General features: G+C 41.5%; 1 protein-coding gene across 1 annotated transcript in view; it reads right to left on the bottom strand.

Annotated features, from left to right (window-relative positions):
• Nucleotides 1-508: 508 nt before the first annotated feature.
• Nucleotides 509-20,048, bottom strand: part of HS1BP3 (HCLS1 binding protein 3) — a 48,647-nt gene continuing 29,107 nt past the window's right edge. The window contains exons 5-7 of the mRNA XM_087716967.1: nt 15,108-15,265; nt 13,571-13,706; nt 509-1,609 (exon numbers count right to left, since the gene is read on the bottom strand). Coding sequence (XP_087573093.1) covers nt 1,363-1,609; nt 13,571-13,706; nt 15,108-15,265 — 541 coding nt within the window. The 3' untranslated portion in view covers nt 509-1,362. The remainder of the gene's footprint in view (nt 1,610-13,570; nt 13,707-15,107; nt 15,266-20,048) is intronic.

Below are 20,048 nucleotides of genomic sequence, written 5' to 3'. Positions count from 1 at the left end.
CTTTTTCGTCCCGCTGTGATGACGTCACATACGCGCTTTTGTCGACTGCAATTTTGTCGTCCGCGGTTTTGTGGTGGAACCAATCAACGGTACCCATCCCACACAACTAACATCCCTTAATTTTATTGCACCACCTTATGTTTTGTTCCATGCTGCGTTTGTTATTTACTCCTCAAGGGAAATGTTTAATACTGCATTAGTAGGGCTTCATCGTTTCATTTTATTTAAAATAAAGCATTATAAATGGAACACTGTGCATTAAACATGTACGCATTTTAAAGTGCTTTAATTGCTTCTTTTTTTCTTTTTTTTTTGCATTCCAGACAGGTTAACGAGTTATCAAATATTTGGTATTATGGCTTAATTCACTTTGTTGGGGCTGGGCCACCTGAGTGAAAAACACAGAATGTCCATATAAAAAGAGTAAGCTGTCAAATAATTAATTAGCTCTTATCTAACTCAACTATCATATATAATTCAGCTATCAAAACTGAGGTGTTGGTGTTCATTTTCCTAATCCTGCCATAAGCACCAGGGTGGGGGTGGGGGGTTTGGCACCTAACAAATGATACTTTTCTTCCCACCGAACAATAATGAGAAATGCGAGTCTTTAACATCAAAAAGAAGCACCCTTCTTAACGCTGAGGATGGGAGTATCCCCAAATTAAAAAGACATTAAAAACAGTCATCATTCACATCATTATTCTGGAATCTCTTGCAGATGCTTCCCTGCCATGTTCTGCAGACATTTCAAGCTGGCTCCAGCGTACCACAAAATCCTACCATCTGATCAGAAAATTGAGACACAAATAAGGCCATTCATACCGAAAGCCCTTTAGACAGGCTCCCGAGGATCCTAGACTCAATGCATTATAACCCTTAAAGAAGAAATATGACTCTGAAAAAAAAATGCTTTTATGCATGTTCCGTGCACTTCAGTGGCATTTTTTCCAAGACGTTTTGAAAACGACCTGGAAATAAACAACTTCTATTCAACAACAACAATTCCAACCTAGTGTCAATATTTAATCCAGCCATGCTAGTTCCTTTTATTAATTCTGACCTCTGGTACTTTTCAAGCCAAATAATCCATTTGCTCAAAGGTTAGCGGCATTCCTTTTACCGGCTCAGTTCTGGCCACAGTCTTGTACGTTTTTAAAAACAAGGCATTGTTAATTAAAACATCGTGGCAAACCTCTTAACTTTTTGCAGGATTCTAACCCCAATATCAAGTTCCATTGTTTTAAAACAAACCAATGGGAGCCAAAGGACCAATCAAAAGGGCAAGCAAGGACATGCTAAGACATGTCCTGGCAGATGGAAAACCTTCCCCCTGTGGAAAGTCCGCCAGCAGCAAGGGCTTCAGAAAAGGCTTGGCTCTGCACTACTGAGGGATTCATTTTCCTTAATGTATTTGAGAATGTCCATCTCGTCCATCCTTTGGATCGTCTCTTCCGCTGGCTGTCCCGTTCGGGTTGGAGAAGATGAGAATTTTTTCTCAGGTACCACCGGCTTCCTAGGTATTGCTGGCTTAGATGCCACCTTGGGTTTGGGTTTAAGCTTGGGCTTAGATCTCACCTGCAACATTTTTTCAAAGTCATCTTCCACTCTGAAACAAAAAAGAAAGTATTGTATTGTATTGTATTGTATTATTTGTATGCCGCCCTTCTCCGGGAGGACTCAAGGCGGCGAACAATTCAAGGGGGGAAAAAGGGAAACATAAAAAGACAAAATACAAATAATAAAAGTAAACAACAGTCGCACAACCATACATGTCGAGAGGGGAGGGAACTCATCACCCCCAGGCCTGCCGGCAAAGCCAGGTTTTGACGGCTTTTCGGAAGGCCTGGAGAGAGGTGAGGGTCCGAATCCCTGCGGGGAGTTCATTCTAGAGGGCCGGAGCTGCCACAGAGAAGGCCCTCCCCCGGGTAATAGCTAGGTGGCATTGGCTGGTAGATGGCACCCGGAGGAGGCCAACCCTGTGAGATCTAAAGTAAATGCCTTTTTAAAATTTTATTTGACCAAGTCCGACATGATACAAGTTGTTATGCCCCTGTTGGAGTCTGAATCCAAGGGGGAAGATGAACAGTTGACGGAGAGCGGGAGAGTGGCTCCGTTGGCTGTGAAGAAACTGGGGAAGGGCTGGGCAGAGAAGGGGAAGAGGTAGAACAATTGAGAGGGGGTTCAGGTGAAGACCAAGGCCCACCCCCTCCTCCTCATCCTAGGGCTTGCAGGGAAGAATGGAGACGAGAGCAACGTGGGTTCCATACCTTACGAGGGAGGAAAGGGCCCTCATTCCCTTCACAAGGCACACCTGGGGATGGAGTTTAAAGGAGAGGCAAATAGGAAGGATGGTTGTCGGGAACAAACACTGAGTTTAACTGCTTATCTGAGTTCCTGGAATCCTCCCAAGTGGTTAGATTTACTGCTGTGATACTTCACTTCTACTTCACGCCCCGGGTCATAACACAAATAGTCCTCAACTTACCACAATTTGTTTAGTGACCATTCAAAGTTACAACAGCAGAGTTTATGACCATTTTTTACAAGACCGTTGTAGCACCCCCAAGGTCATGTGATTTATATTCAGATGCTTGACAAATGACTCACATTTATGACTGCTCTAGTGTCTCCGGGTCATGTGATCCCCCTTTTGTGACCTTCTGAGAAGCCAAGTCTATGGGGAAGCCAGATTCACTGAACGACCGGGTTACTATTTTAACTCACTTAACTCACAATGTCATAAAATGGAGCAAAACTCACGACAAATTTCTCCCTTAACCACAAACATTTTGTGCTCCATTGTGGTCATAGGTTGAGGACTACCTGTAGTATATGCCTGTCTTCCTCTACACATCACAAACATGGTGAAGGGCCACATTCACTGTGTACGTGGGAGTTTCAAATGCAAACGGCTCACTTAACCTTCAGGTGGTAATTAAGTACAGATAGTCCTCAATTTACAACACAACATTTAATTTAGTGGCCATTTAAAGTCACCATGCCATGGGAAAAAAGTGATTTATGACTGTTTTTTCACACTTTTTTCACAACTGTTGCAGCATGCCCATCGTCACCTGATCCCAAACTCAGACACTTGGCAACTGACTCATATTTATGACGGATGCAGTCTCCCAGGGTCATGTAATCACCGTTTGCAATCTTCTGACAAAGTCAAATGGGGAAGACAGATCCACTTAAAACGGAACTCCTAAAATATTAACTGCAGTGATTCACTTAACAACTGTGGCAAGGGAAGTCATAAAACGGAGTAGAACTCCGTTAAACAAAGTCTCACTCAGCAACAGAAGTTTGGAGCTCAGCTGTGGTCGTAAGTCGGGGACTGCCTGTATACTCCTAGGATACCAGGAAAGTGGGGAAAGAGTTTCTCCAATATTCCTGATTGTAGCTGCCTGGAATCATTCTAATCAGTGGTGAAATTCAAAAAAATTTACTACTGGTTCTGTGGGTGTGGCTTGGTGGGTGTGGCAGGGGAAGAATATTGCAAAATCTCCATTTCCACCCCAATTTGGAGCCAGCCGGAGGTGATATTTTCTGGTTATCCGAACTACTCAAAATTTCCGCTACCGGTTCTCCAGAACCTGCTGAATTTCACCCCTACTTCTAATAAAGGGAGCGTAAAGTTTGGGTTACTTTTTCAAGACCATCCCAAAGGATGTTCAACAGCCATCTCTCAGTCACATCAATCTCCTGATATCACACCAGCCCAAGAATTCCTGCACCTTGTAAGGTTTCATGTTGTAATACTTGAGACACCCTTGGGACCAGAGAATGACATTAATATCAGGCAATTTCCCGGGCATCTGAATCCTGGCTACTATCTAAATCAGGGTTGGGCAAACTTTTGGTGGCCATGAGCTTTCTCTTTTGAAAGGGAAAACCCAGGGATGGGTTGCTACTGGCATGACGGCCGGTTCGGCACACATTTGCACCTAAAAAGTTCTGCGCATGTGCACAACGTTAGAAAAGGGTTTAAGGTTTAAGCTTTATTAAAATTTGTATGCCGCCCACTCCTATCAGGACTCTGGGCGGCTCACAGCAAGACAGAAACACTTTAAATTTAAAAATAGAAAAATACAATATTAAAAATTCACATCAGCTTAGAGCCAAGGTGGCGCAGTGGTTAAATGCAGCACTGCAGGCTACTGCTAGATCAGCAGTTCAGCGGTTCAAATCTCACCGGCTCAGGGTTGACTCAGCCTTCCATCCTTCCGAGGTGGGTAAAATGAGGACCCAGATTGTTGGGGGCAATATGCTGACTCTCTGTAAACCACTTAGAGAGGGCTGAAAGCCCTATGAAGCGGTATATAAGTCTACTGCTATTGCTATTGCTATTGCTATCCATTACATCTAAGCGGGGGCTGGATATCCATCAACAGCCCCAGGCTGGCTGGAACAACCAGGTCTTAATGGCTTTACGGAAGGCCAGGAGAGTGGTAAGGGTCCGGATCTCTGCGGGTAGATCATTTTACAGGGCCGGAGCAGCAACAGAGAAGGCCCTCCCCCGAGGAGCCGCCAACTGGCATTGTCTGGTTGACGGCACCCGGAGGAGGCCAGCCTGTGCGATCTTATTGGTCGTTGGGAGGTGAGTGGCAGGAGGCGGTCTCTCAGGTAGGAGGGAGAAAAAAATAAAAAATTTGCAATGAAGATTGTTCTGCGCATGCGCAGAACTGAAAATCAAGATGCCGCCGCTGCCGATAGAACCAGTTCGGGGGCGTGGCAGGCCGAGTGACTACCTACTCGGCCGAACCAGTCCAAACTGGTAGGAACTCACCTCTGGAAAAGACCTGTATTAATACATCTCAGTTGACCCTAAGTGGAACTTTCCCCCAAACTTTATTTTACTACCCACCTCTTTTTAAAAAAAAAAAATGATATTCAGCTTATTTAAAAACTTCCTGTACATTAAAGAAGGGGTCTCCAACCTCGCCTGCTTTACGACTTGTGGACTTCAAACTCCCAGATTTCCTCAGACAGCATGGTGGGCTTGCTGAGGAATTCTGGGAGTTGAAGTCCGCAAGTCTTAACGTGGCTGAGGTTGCAGCTCCCCGCATTAACGCTTTTCAGTATATCCCATCTCCAAATGGCAGAAAAGGGGGTCCCTGAGACTGAATATGACCCTGGCGGAGAGACTGACCATCCTGTTCTAAACAGAGGAAAATGTAGGCTAAAATGAGGTCGATTCTTTTCCCCACCCCAAAGTACAAGGCAGCAATCAAGCAAAAATTTTTCATGTCTATATCCAGGTGCTTTTTCTATTTTTAGTTTGTGCAGCCATGTGAAAATATTGCCCCAATAGAGTTGATTTTTGGTAACATTGTCTTATGCTCAGATATGTGATTGTGTTAAGAAAAAGCATTACCTATCTATTCACAATCATTAAATTGTTTCCAAAAAAGCATAACAAATGTGGACATTGCATTACCGACTGTTGGCATTTAGAAAACTCTGGATTAGCTACAGAAATCCTGATGAATGGTTAATCTTAAAAAAGAATGAGATCTTTAAAAAATCCAGGCCCAATATGGAAGTGAGGACTTTAGCTTTTGGCAAGGGAAACGCAACTTTGGAAGGTATGAATTTCATTATATTTTATGGAGTCACAAAAACAAACAAAACCTTAACAACTGTCTGAAAATATTACGCAATGCCATTCGACGGGAAAAAAATGTGTAGCTGTTATTTAAAAGAGATTTATAAGCAGTTCAGACAGCTACGGACTATTTTTATTTAAAGGTTTCTAAACAAAGAAATCTACGTTCTATTTTTAAATCTAAACACATTAAGTCCACTTTAAAAAAGGAAACACATTGTTTGAATATCTTATCATAATACTATCATGATTTAACTTCGGCCTACTCTTAATGGAAAAATATCTAAGGTTTCTAAATATGCCAAAAAAAAATGGAAACACAAGATAATTGCTATGTAATGTCCAAAGATTATAACACACCACAGATGTAGTACTATTCAGCCAAAAGAGATTCTACAATGAGGAACTGCATCTAATCCATAGAACAAAAACAATATTTATTCATCTGTACAGAGCCACTGAATGTAAGGTATTTATTTGTGTTAGGGACAAGAACACATTTGGTAAATAATTGCATTTCTGATATGAAAGCCACAAGAAATTATCTCAGCAATCATGCATAATGGCTCAAAACTTGCAGTGTAAATGAAGAAACTTCTCTGTATTGAAAATATTAATGTTGAGCACCCACAGGGTACTCATAACTAAGAAAGATAGATTATTATTCAATCTCATCAGATTTATTGCAAAGAAAAAAGAGTGACATTAACAGAGTCCTGGAAGGTGGATATCAGCCCCCATTTCCTGCATTAACAGAAGTGAGATGTTATTACTTATATGCCTGATAAAGAAGAAGGAATCTACAGCTGCCTGGTTCTGCAATATTTTGCAACCATCCATTCTCAGGTTCAGAGAATTCCATTACATTTACGGTAATATGGATGCTACAGGTAGTCCTTGACTTATGGCCATAATTGATCCCAGAATTATAGTCATATAAGCTGTGCCACCATGTGACCACATCCAATTTTATTCTTTTTGTAGCAGTCATTAAATAAATTATTGCAAACACACTAGACATAAAGTGAATCCATTGTCTGCAATGGGCATTTTCAACAACAACAAAAAACCCTCACTGTAAATCAGGGGCATCAGAGGTGGGTTCCTACTAGTTCGCACCAGTTCTGTAGAACCGGTTCGTCAAATCTACCGAACCGATTAGAAGAGGTTCCACCAGTGGACCCGGAAAGCAGGCCACGCCTACAGAAGAGGTTCCAAAAAAATGTGAAACCCACCACTGGCAAGGATCTTGTAATTTGACAGCTCTAAGACTTGCATGCTTCAATGCCAGAGTTTCTGAATAGCTACTTGGACCGACCTAAGTACTAATTCATAATTTCATATCCGGTCACATGGGTGGCAAGCCACTCCCACAAAGGAGGCCACACCCACAGAGTAGGTTCCAACAATTTTTGAAACCCACCACTGATGGGCATGTATGGCTGGTTGCCAAATAACCAAAAAGCTATCATGTGACCATAGAGGAGAGAAGTAAGTCATTAGAACTTTGAATCAGGGATGTAAGTAGATCTGTCACAACTTTGAGCATTTACTAAGTGACCCATCATAAGTCAAGAACAACCTATACCTGCTTGATCAATGAGAATGTTATGTCCTTGGAGAGTTGACTGGCATCTGTCAATAAATGCAGAAGAAGCTCCTATTGGCTGCAGTGCGCCTGCCGGCTGGCAGGGCAATCACAGACCTCCGATTGGCCACCTGTCTGACAGCTATGATATAAATAGCTGTCAGGCGGGCGTTATGTTGTTCGTTCGTTCTGTTCATTGTTACTCAAGTTTATAAAGGTTATCTTGCATCAGCCATCGCATCTCATCATTGTCTCAGAGGGAGATTCAGCAGAGACCATGTGAAGCAGAGGTGGTATTCAGCAGGTTCTGATCCATTCTGGAGAAGCGGTAGCGGAAATTTTGAGTAGTTTGGAGAACCGGTAAATACCACCTCTGACTGGCTCCACCCCCATCTATTCTCTGCCTCCCGAGTCCCAGCTGGGAGGGAATGGGGATTTTGCAGTAATCTTCCCCTGGAGTAGGGAGGGAATGGAGATTTTACAATATCCTTCCCCTGGAGTGAACAGTAATCCTGCAAAAAATGTTTGAAATTACAAACCCAGCGATTATGATAATTGCAGTTGTCAAGCAAGCATCAGTGGGGGGAGGTGGGGGGGGTGGAGGAACCAGATTCAGTATGATCTCCTGCTAAGATTGTCAACTGAAAATTACATTAATCCCTACTTTAAATCCATGATCTCTATCACACAAGGCAGCATTTCTTAAGTAGGTAGAAACAGGAACTTGGGTAAAGGGTACAAGGAAAGGCTTAAAATGAAGTTGATAGGCTTTAGGATTATTGCCTTCTGGTGCCAAGCAATGTCTGAACAAGGTGGTCTGTTGGGTTTATCTTTAACCAGTTAATGGTCTTCTGTGTAGAAGTAATTTTCTGAGGTAAACTAGTTAGGGTGAATTCCCAGTTCTCCAACAGGTACCCACAAAATGCATTGGATTATCACAGTGGTTCCCAAACTTGACAACTTTAAGACTTGTGGACTTCAACTCCCAGAATTCTCCAGCCAGCTCTGGGAGTTGAAGTCCACAAGTCTTAAAGTTGCCAAGTTTGGGAACCGCTGGATTATCAAAACCCTCATCCATCCATTTTACTTTTCCAGAGGCCATGGCTTTTCATGCTTGAACTAAACTTGTAATCTGCAGAGTCAGGGAACATGATGGGTATCTAAGTATCTGTGGAGACCATGCTAGAAGACCCAGGTTAGAAAACAAGAAGGTCCATTACCCAATTTCCTGTAAGGATCAAACTAGAGGCGTACAGGGAATCCACAACTGAACAAACAATTTTATAGTATGGACTATTTATACATTTTTATTATTTTCTGTCATTGCCATATTCAATATATATAAATATTGAGCTGAAGTATTTCCTTTAGACTGGTATATACTTTAGAACAGTGTTTCTCAACCTTGGCAACTTGAAGATGTCTGGACTTCAACTCCCAGAATTCCCCAGCCAGCGAATGCTGGCTGGGGAATTCTGGGAGTTGAAGTCCGGACATCTTCAAGTTGCCAAGGTTGAGAAACACTGCTTTAGAATGCATATTGTCTACTTTCCATTATCATCTTCCTTTAAGAAAAAGAAGAAGTACACTTTATATACAATTCTAAAGAGAGTCTCCATATATCCCTTCCTGTAACACTGCTAAATACCAGTGCCTTGAGGGCTCATAAAAACTAATGCGCTATATATAATCATGAGTTCAATTCTCAATAGAATGTTGAGTTTCCTAGAAAGATTTGTGGCTAAGTATGTCTGGTGAATCCCGAACAGGCAGACTTGTCCATGGCATTGCCAGCTGGTGGCCATTTCAAGTAAAAATAGCAGAAGTATACAATGTGTAAAAACAGAGAAAACGAATATTGAAGGATGAGATGGTAATCATATGAAATCTTGTTTATAAGGATGTGATATAATGTGAGATTGCAGTAGTGGTGAATATCTATATCTCAGGTGCAGTGGTGGGTTGCAAATCCTGTTCCAACCGATACAGTTGGAACGGGGCTGGCGGTGTCCTCACGCATGCGCGCAGTGCATGCACGCATCTTAGCGCCTCTGTGACGCTCCAGCTGCTCCACAGAGCGTCGTGCAGGCGCTGTATGCCCCATGTGCCTGTGCGGAAGCGCATAAGCTTTTAAGCACCAGTAAGGAGCGCGGCGGCGAGGTGGGCCCTCCGGAGCACCGTACCAGAACGGTATCCTGTGCTCCGGGCTGGCTCCGGTACGCCCGTACCGGGGCGTACTGCCTGCAACCCACCACTGCTCAGGTGAAGGATGAAGGTGGAAAATCATTCTCTGAGCTTGTGGGTTGGTTTCTGAATGTTTCATTACCAGGCTAGGTAACAATAGAATTTAGCAAATGTCAGTGTTAGTGTTCTTCTGCTTATAAGGGTCTTTATGTGGGTCTATCAGTAGGTCTTGTGATGGGAGGATCACATTAGGTGAGGGTCTAGTGATGGGTCTTGTGAGAGGTCAGGTGTGGGTCATGTAAGAGCTGAGGTGGTGCAGTGGTTAGAGTGCAGCACTGCAGGCTACTTCAGCTGACTGCAGTTCTGCAGTTCGGCTGTTCAAATCTCACCGGCTCAAGGTTGACTCAGCCTTCCATCCTTCCGAGGTGGGTAAAATGAGGGCCCGGATTGTTGGGGGCAATATGCTGACTCTGTAAACCGCTTAGAGAGGGCTGAAAGCCCTATGAAGCGGTATATAAGTCTAACTGCTATTGCTATTGCTAAGGTCTTGTGAAAATGTGAGAGACATACATTTCTTGAATGAGACCTTTAAAAAAGGTAGGCTGTAAATGCCATTTAAAAGACAGACGTTATACCTTGTGTGTGTGTGTGTGTGTGTGTGTGTGTGTGTGTGTGTGTGTAACAGAGTCTTATAGTTATATGTGTCCAAACAATATAAACTTCCTAAATTTTCTTTTTCCACACTTTCTTGCTGAAATACCAATTTCAGCTACCCCCTTTCTTTGAGTTATCTTCTTTCTTAATCACAATGGAAATATATATTGCAGCATATGCTTGCTTATCCCTTATTTTGTAGAAACCATTACAAATGTCCCGTAAACAACAAAAGAATGTGAGGGAGTAGAACATTTGCCCTACTTTATCTGTGTCAGGGACAATCTAGAATAGGTTGTCAAGTTTCTTCACCCAGGTTAGCAAGGGATTGTTCCTCCCATTCCAAGCTACATAAAAATACAGATTGCAGACTTTCAGGCTTATTTTACTTGACTTATTCAAAAATCATTTGACATATTATGCGTATGACTAGTGAATGATCTGGTTCCCAGAAATTGATACTTAATTCACAGGCCTCAAAAAGTAGGCTTTTCTTACCGTGGCACGACATAACCGCGAACGTCAAAAGCGCGCCGACAAAACCGCGGCGCTAAAACCTTGATATCAAAAGCGTGCCGACAACAGCGTGCCGACAACAGCGCGCCGACAGCAGCGCGCCGACAGAAGCACGATTTAAGTTAAGGTAAGGTTTAGGGTTAGGGTTAGGGTTAGGTTTAGGTTTAGGGTTAGGTTTAGGGTTAGGTTTAGGGTTAGGGTTAGGGTTAGGTTTAGGGTTAGGTTTAGGGTTAGGTTTAGGGTTATTTTTAGGGTTATGTTACAGCGCGCTTCTATCGGCGCGCTGTTGTCGGCGCGCTTCAGCGCTCATTCGTCTCCGCGGTTTTGACGGCGCGGTTTTGTCACTGCGCTTTAGTCACACGCGCTTTTGTCATACGCGCATTTGTGGTGGAACCTTTCTTACATGAACAAAACATCCATCTCCGATTATAAGAATAAAACATAAAATTGGGGGGAAGAGAGAGAGGAGGGACAAAACACACACACACACACACACACATTTCCAATAATAATATAATATATATAATTCAAATAAAATAGAGTTATACCTTGGAGACTTCATGTCTTAAAAGTTCAGATATTCCCTAAGCATAAAAAAAGCATTAACATTTTCCTCTGAGCAAACTAAGATAAGTGTCTCTGATGCGACCTGTTGTTACAAAATGTTCCATTATAAACAATGAAGAAGAATCATGTTTCCAAGAGACTCCGTGCAATAGAGTGTTTTTCTTCTTCTTTCCATTATGAGCAGGTTATTAGAACTCCAAAATGTTTCTAAGAGCCTAACTCCCATTCTCTCCTCCCACTCCAAATTTAAATCCGAGTGCCTCCCTAGCCTTGGTGATAAGTGATTCTACTGAATTTCAAAAGAACTCTAGTTAAAATGTGCAGCGTAGTTCAGTAAATTGAAACTGTAATGTAGAATTATACTATTGGTGAGATCCAGTCTTACGTCAAATTATCAGCGGATTCATTGGAGTCAGTAAGGCGTAAATTAATTGTGATTAATCCATTGATTTCAATGGATCTGTTATAGGAATAATTCAGTCTGTAAAGAATCCAATGTTGTTGTTGTTTTTTTAGAAAGCAAAGAACTGCTAGAAAAGTAAATGCTTAAAAGTGTTCGGTTTATACCTGTAAGAAATATTTTCTCTATCAAAATGCAAGAACTTATATGACTTCATAAATATCTAGAGTCCCCAATTACTCTCCAGTCTCTATGTGCTTCAGACACCAATGTAGAGATTGGTGGCTCAGTAGCTTAATGAAACTGCAGATGATCTCTGCTCCAATGATTCAAGTCCTAGCTTTGTATGTTAGGTAAGCTCCCATACCATTACCTGCCTCAGCTTCTGTCCACCTAACAGTTCGAAAACACGTTCTATGCAAGTAGATAAATAGGTACCACTGGCGAGGAGATGAGTTGGTACTCCTTGCAGGCAGTCAAGATTCCTGCCGGCTCTGAACCTTGCTGGTTGTAGTACCCATTTACGAGGCGGCTCCAGAGAAGGGAGGGGTTCTAGGATAATGCTGCAGAAAAAGCCGCTTGTCTTTCTTGGGAAGAGAGAGTGTCCTGCAAAGCTGGCAATTGGCAGCCAAACTACCACTCTGCAATAGCATTGTGGTCTCCTGGCTAATGTAACACCATATGCCAACAACAACAACAATACAATATGTTTAGGACCTGGCTACCTGAGAGACCGCCTCCTGCCATTTACCTCCCAAAGACCAATAAGATCACACAGATTGGGCCTCCTCCGGGTGCCATCGGCCGGTCAATGTCGGTTGGCGGCTCCCCGGGGGAGGGCCTTCTCTGTAGCTGCTCCGGCCCTATGGAATGATCTCCCCGTGGAGATCCGGACCCTTACTACTCTTCCGGCCTTCCGTAAAGCTACTAAGACCTGGCTGTTCCGGCAGGCCTGGGGCTGTTGATTAGTATCCAGCCCCACTCTAATCAGTATGCATGATGTGTAATTTTAATAATTGTATTCTTATTTTAATTTTTATATGTCCCTTTGTCTTGTCTGTAAGCTGCCCAGAGTCCCTAGGGAGTGGGCAGCATACAAATGTCAATAAACTCAAACTCAATACACCAGTGGAAATGTAGTTGTTTTTTTTTTTAATTTAGTAGAGAGAACCACTATATATTTGTTGCGTCTAGTATATTCCTATGTGCAATCATTGTATTTTTCATACTGTACAGGGTTTAAATCAGAGATTATAAGAATCTGCCTACAAGCATTATTATGTGATTTGTACCCAGGTAATAGTGTATCTGTCTGTCTGTATATCTCCCATCTTTATTATTTTTATAAATTACTCATGGCGCCAAACATACCTAATAATCCTTCCTCTTATTTTCCCCGCAACAACAACCTTATGAGGTGAATTGATTCAGATGCATGTATACCTGAGCTGAATAACAAATCTACGCAGGGCAGAAAATAATGAACTTAAGTCACAATAAGCCAGATTTTACTTGGGACTTTAGGAAAACTTGCTAAGAAGAGTTCAGCAATGTAAACAATTACTGAGGAGGCAATAATCTCCCTTTACTGGATTTGTTCAAGAAGTGGGTGGGATAGGTATCTGTCCTGCTAAATTCTTTAGCACTGATTCCTTCCCTTAGTGTAGAGATGGACTCAATGTCCTTATGGCTTTTTCTGTTACTGTGATTCCTATAGCTGGAATGAACTGATTAACTCTTGACTATTGTACACAATTTCTTTTAGCTCTGAGAAGTTGCCTAGAAGAAGGGTGGATGGAAGTTCTGAAGAGAAAAACATGATGATAAAGAATAAACTGAAAAACTAGAAGAATGGAGGAAACAACTACAGCTAAAATTCATACACTCTCACATTCATTTATACAATCCCAGTTGTGAAAACTGCGTGGCCTTAGTAGGCGAAAGCCTAGAAGCTGTCTTCCGGCCTTGGGCTGCTTGAGGCAGACAGGCTTGAGGAAACATGATAAACACACAACATTAAAATTTATCGTGCAATTCAGATGAATACCTCAATAGTTCCTCCACGTCCTCAGCAGGACTATCATTTAACAGAGGTTCTCTGTCTTCACTGGCTGTCAGCAACAGCAGTGGATCTCCAAGAGTTACCACTCCACCAAGATCTGGTCCTTCAAATAATTTCACATCTAACATGTAAACAAAAGACAGGCAGAATCAGGCCAAAATACTGTGGTAAACAGCAACTATAGCCTAAACAGCAATAACATTTAGACTTATATACCACTTCACAGTGCTTTATAGTTCTCTCTAAGCAATTTACAGAGTCAGCATATTGCTCACAACAATCTGGCCCCTCCTTTTACCAACCTTGGAAGGATAGAAGGTTAACCTTCAGCGAGTGAGAATTGAACTGCTGGCAGTTTGCAAAATTAGCTTGCATTACTGTACTCTAACCACTGAACTATCGTGGCTCTAAATGATTTGGGTGGGCAAAGAACCTTTTGGAGTTGCATGGGTGCAAGAAGAATTAACATAGAACTAGTTTCGTATGACCCACTTTCACGTAGGCCCCACCCACATAGAAGAATAAAGAGGCTTGCAAAGTGGGGAATATGAGATTCGATTGATCTTTGTCACATTGTCATGAATCCTGAATTATGCTAAGTTGTACCACTAGCTTCCACTGCCAAACTATTTTGAGAGGAAATCAACCCTGAGAGAATAAGATTTTATGATACCAATTCGCTTCTGCATAGGAAACAGAAAAAATGATCCTTATTCTTTTTTAAACATAGAATTATTTCATTCATTGGGATGCTAAGTGAAGCATAGTTCATACGCGCTTCGAGGAAGCTTTGAAATATTGTTGCATTACAATTCTCTAACTAAGAGAATTGGTTAGGGTTAAGAGAATTAGCCTAACCAAGCCTAACCAATAGTCCAATCCAGTTTTACAGATGGGATGCAAGTATTATTTTTTTTCTTTAAATTAACTCTGTATTTTTAAGCATTTTGCATGAAGGACTTATGTAATAGTAACAGTTAGCATGTTGAACAAGGACTAAGTTCAAACTTTCCCTTGGCCATGGAAGTTCACTATGAGATCTTTGGTTATTGATGTGAGGATAAGATGGATGGGGAGCGGAGGATGATCTAAGACATTGATTTGATCTGTCAGAGAAAATTCATGGTAGAAATGCAATAAATAAACCTAGCTAAAGAAACTTTATTGTGAAATAAATACCATGTTTCCCCAAAAATAAGACAGGGTGTTATTTTCTTTTGACCTCCCCAAAAATAAGTGCATGGCCTTATTTTCATGGAAGTCTTATTATTTTTGAGGTACTGGAGGCAACAAGCGTGGTCACCTCATGGCTGCTGCTGTGTTGTAATATTTTTGAGGAGGGCTTATTTTCAAGGGAGGGCTTATTTTAGCGCATGTGCTCAAAAGCCCAATTAGGGTTATTATCTGGGGGGGTCTTATTTTCAGGGAAACAGAGTTTTACAACCAAAGATTCCATGTTTTGTGACACTTTTTTAAAAATCCTATAGAGTATATAACAAGAAACTTGACTATTCATTAATACCTTCTTTGACTGCCAATATCTTCTTGTTGCCGGGGGATGAAAAATCTTCAGATGTGCCAAATAGTTCTTCTCCGTGATCCACTTCTTCATGAAAAATTGTTAACTTCGTTTTACCTTCTTGAGCAGGAAAGGATGCAGGCTTCTTGGTTTTTTTAGATCTAAAAAAATTAAATAATAAACCAGAAATTACTAAGAACCTTCTGACAGGAAGGATTTCAATTTGGGAGGTCCGTATTAAATCCTTTTCAACTATGTCATGACTTTGATTTCATTAGCCATGAAAGAAGAAACTTGCTGCCATTGCTCCCTGGTTGAACTGCTCCATGGTTCTGAAAGTTGATTGAAAAATAAAGAAAAATAAAAAATCCTCACTTTGCCATTCTGACCCAATGTTAGTTTGGTCCTTGATCTGCATGGCCTATAGACAGTTTGGTGTAGTGGTTATAGGGCACAGGCTAGAACCAGAAGTCTGGGAGTTTTACTCTCACTCTAGGCACAAAATCAACTGGGTAACCTTCGGCCAGTCACACTCTTTCGGCCCTGGAATGCAGGCAATGACAAACCACTTTTGAAACCTTGCCAAGAAAACTGCAGGGACTTGTTCAGACAATTGTCAGGATTGTCAACACTAACTCAAAGGCATATGAGCACACATACACAAGACACACTGAACTGTCTACCCTATAACTAGGGAGCTGTTGAAGGAACTCCTTCTACGCCATCTGCTTTAAATATGACATATGAAAGATATTAATGGGAAGAATATTTATAGTTGATCATGAAATACTGTGGGGGAAAAATACAGTAGTAACAGCCAAACTTGTCAGGTCTTTTTAAAAACAAAACCAGCAAATTTTATTCTACTTGGAAGAAAAACAAAACTATACAGATCCTGAAAATATGTTGACGTGTGCCCCTAAGCAATTCATAAAGAATGGAAGGCAATCCTGAGAAACATATTCCCATGTCTTCTGAAAGTAATGGCAGCACACAGTTGCGGAACAGAGGGAAGGCATAGCTCAAATTAATTCAGCAAAGCATCTATTAAAATTGACTATTGTAGATGGGGAAGCTGGGGACAGAGACCACAAGTTATAGTGAATCCTGATAACACATCACCATATATAGTATATGTCATAACTGCACCGCAAGATAAGCGGAATATAAATTTGATAAATAAATGACTGAACCTAACTGAACTGAACAATACAGACATAGGCTTAAGAATGAAAGAAAGTTAAACCTGGAAATTTATTAAGAGTACCATTACTAAACTAAACTTGGTTATGAACTAATTTTAACCATTACTGATAACTTAAAAGGCAATGGTAAAGGTTCCCCTCGCACATATGTGCTAGTCATTCCCGACTCGAGGGGTGGTGCTCATTTCCTTTTCAAAGCCAAAGATCCAATGCTATCCGAAGACATCTCCATGGTCATGTGGCCTGCATGACTAAACACCGAAGGCGCACGGAACTCTGTTACCTTCCCACCAAAGGTGGTCCCTATTTTTCTACTTGCATTTTTACATTCGTTCAAACTGCTAGGTTGGCGGAAGCTGGGACAAGTAATGGGAGCTCACTCCGTTACGCGGCATTAGGGATTCAAACTGCCGAACTGCCAACCTGATCGACAAGCTCAGCATCTTAGCCACTGAGCCTAAATATCCCTTGCTGATACTTAGGAAGTACATTGTTGCCAGACATCTTACAGCTTTCTTTTCTGTAAGCATCAGTGATGAACAACTGGGTGACTGATAACAACTAGCAATGTACATTTCCTAAGGTTACTTCAAACCAAGGAGGCTCCAGGGTTCTTAAATCTGTATGTAACAAATTCCTACTGTGACAAGCCACTCCGTCAGTGGCATAAGATGTACAAACACAAGAGCAAATCATATTAAGAATACATCCAACCCCAAAGTCAACAGCGATTGAAAGAATGCCTTCTTCCAAATAAGGCTGGTTATGCTGCCAAGTTCCAGTAATGGGGATTAAATTAAGGAAGAGAACACAGACCAAGATGATTGATCAGAAATGCCCATTTATCTAGCATGACATCAACCAAAGGAGCTGAGAAAGCATAACATGTTCCGTGGGAAGTGACAGATGCCTACTCAGCTGTCAGGGCTCACTCACACAGTACAGTTTGTAACTTCTCCAAGTGCCTCTTCTTCTTTCTTTCTTTCTTTTTTTTAAGTTGAAATAAGGAAGGCTATTTCTAGGGGTTTGTTGCTGCTGGATTAAACCAGTCACGAGCTTCCAATTATCACTGCCATTCCAGTCATTGTCGATTCATTGCTAGCACTCTGAGTAAATAAAACTGCAATGTTCCCAGAACCTGTTCAAATTCTGCAGGAAAATGATACTTTAGTACTAAAGAACGTTTAGAATAAAAATATAGAGACACAAATATTTCCATTTGCTGAATAACTTTCATTGCTTCAGAGATATTAAACATAATATTATTTTAATACATATTCCTTTAATTTGTGTTCCTTTATACAGCCTATGTGTTCTTATCAGAAGAATGAACAATAGTTTTCCAAGATCTCCCCTATTAATACTATTCCGTTGCTCTATATACATGATAAAGCCAATACAGGTTAGAATTGGTTCACACTTTTGCTAAGGTCATCTCTGTTGGGTTATAACTTCCTTGCAGAAGAAAAAGGAACAGATAAAACTTGTTTTAAGTTTGATAGGAAATACGATTTGCTGAATTATAATGATTATTAATGATACTTTCAATGTTAATCAAGCTCTTACGTATAAGATAAACTCTTGTCCTAAGCAGGGTCCTCAAAACTCTTTTCACTCATGTTCATGTGGCTGGCATAACTAAATGCCGAAGGCGCACGGAACGCTGTCACCTTCCCGCCAAAGGTGGTTCTTATTTTCCCACTTGGATTTTTTACTTGCTTTCGAACTAACTTGAACAAACCTTGGTGTCTTATGAATATTCAGTTGATCGATAGATCCAACAAATACAATTCACATGACTCACATTTAATAAGCTAAATGGCAGACCTGTTAAGAAATGATATCTGGGATTCAAAGGGCTATCAAACTAGGGACAAGGGGCTGGCCTGATTGAAGATGCTTTGACCTGGTGGAAGTTGACCACCCCGCTCTCGAAGCATAGATTCCTGGGACAAATATCAGCCAGTTGCTTTTTAAGATCCCCTCATTCCACACCAGGCTTACCAAGAGTAATCGTCTATGAAGATTCTCAGTGATCCAGGTCATGGTTGTCCCAAAGGTGCTTTTTCAAGAGGCAACTGGACTTTCTGGTTTTTCTTTGAAGGCATTTTGCTTCTCATCCAAGAAGCTTCAGAGCTGAAGAAGCTTCTTGGCTGAGAAGAGAAACATCACTTTGGAACATCATGAGTAACAGAAAGGGGACAAAGCAGTTGAGCCAGGAAAACAGAGCTAACATGGCCCTGTAAGTGGACTTTCAGAGCTAGTTGCACTGTCCTTTGAAATCTGGCCAGGGACTGTGCAATGTCTACAGATCTGAAAAGGACAGGACAGGAGTAAATGCTGCTCTTCAGTCATTTCTGTGCTTCTGCACTTGTCTGTACTCTACTCTTTGTTACTATTTTGGCCAGGCACTCAAAAAAGGATGGAAAACATTGTGGCACGACAAAACCGCGGTCCACTAAAGCGCGCCCGATTAAAGCGCGTACCTGACATCATCAGCAGTGCGACAAATACGACCGTGGAGAAAAAAGGGCGCTTTAAAAAGCGCTTTTAAAGCAAACCGATTCACGTTAAGGTAAGGGTTAGGTTTAGGTTTAGGGTTAGGGTTAGGGTTAGGTTAAGGGTTAGGGTTAGGTTAAGGGTTAGGGTTAGGTTTAGGGTTAGGTTAAGGGTTAGGGTTAGGTTTAGGGTTAGGTTAAGCGTTAGGTTTAGCGTTAGGTTAAGGGTTAGGTTTAATTTTTTTTTAATTTTATTTAGCATTTATAGTTTAGGGTTAGGTTTAGGGTTAGGTTTCGGGGGGGGTGTTCGGTTTAGGTTTACGCGTTAATTTTAGCTTTACCGCTCACAGCGTGCTTTATTCGTCGCGCTGTGATGACGTCAGGTACGCGGTTTCGTTGAGCGCGCTTTAGTCTACCACGGTTTTGTGGTGGAACCGGAAAACATAACATCCTATTAAAATACAGATAAACATAACTCTGTCAAGGAACCAGACTTACTTATTTTAAGATTTTACAATGTAAATTAAGTCTGAGTTGGCCCATCGAAACCATGAGAACTACATCCTACTTAAGTCTGCAACATGCTTTTTTTTGAAACCAGATAAAGGAAAACAGGCAACACAATGCTTGAATTTATAAGCCAAAGTTTACTGAAAGGTAAATATGAGGACCCAGATTGTTGGGGGTCATATACTGACTCTGTAAAATGCTTAGAGAGAGCTGTAAAGCACTGTGAAGTGGTATATAAGTCTAAGTGCTATTGCTATGTTCCGCGCAATCCCCTTTCCAAGAAACAAGCACTGAAAAACTAAGAAAACAACTTATGCTAAAGTTGTTCCATTGGGAGAATGGTGGGGAAACAGTGTGGGTCTAGTTAGGTTTGTATCACATTTATAGATGACTTTTAGTTGGTTGTTATTATCCGACATGGGGTAGCTGAGAAGGTTGGAGGTTGACCAAAGGCCAACAGCAATGACAGACAGAAGTAAGTATGGTGGGAGATGGGACATGAGCTGTTCCAAGGAAAGAGAAATTGAGAATTTCTGCTTCAGGGCCCCAATTTCAAATCACCAGCCAGATATCCAAATCACCGGCTACACTGGGATCAAGTTCACGCTCTTGAATGCCAGCTCTGTCTGCAATAAATTTAACCGCCCAATGATTTGTCCATTTAAGCATTTATTTGCACTGTATTACAGCTAATTGGCGGCTGCTGTTACGTGATGGATATTTCTTGCGTG

This window comes from Thamnophis sirtalis, unplaced genomic scaffold, assembly GCF_051295495.1.
Source record: "Thamnophis sirtalis isolate CommonGarterSnake01/CBP01778 unplaced genomic scaffold, rThaSir2_p1.2 scaffold_5, whole genome shotgun sequence".
Classification (NCBI taxonomy): Eukaryota; Metazoa; Chordata; class Lepidosauria; order Squamata; family Natricidae; genus Thamnophis; species Thamnophis sirtalis.
This window is presented reverse-complemented; position numbering and strand designations above follow the sequence as displayed.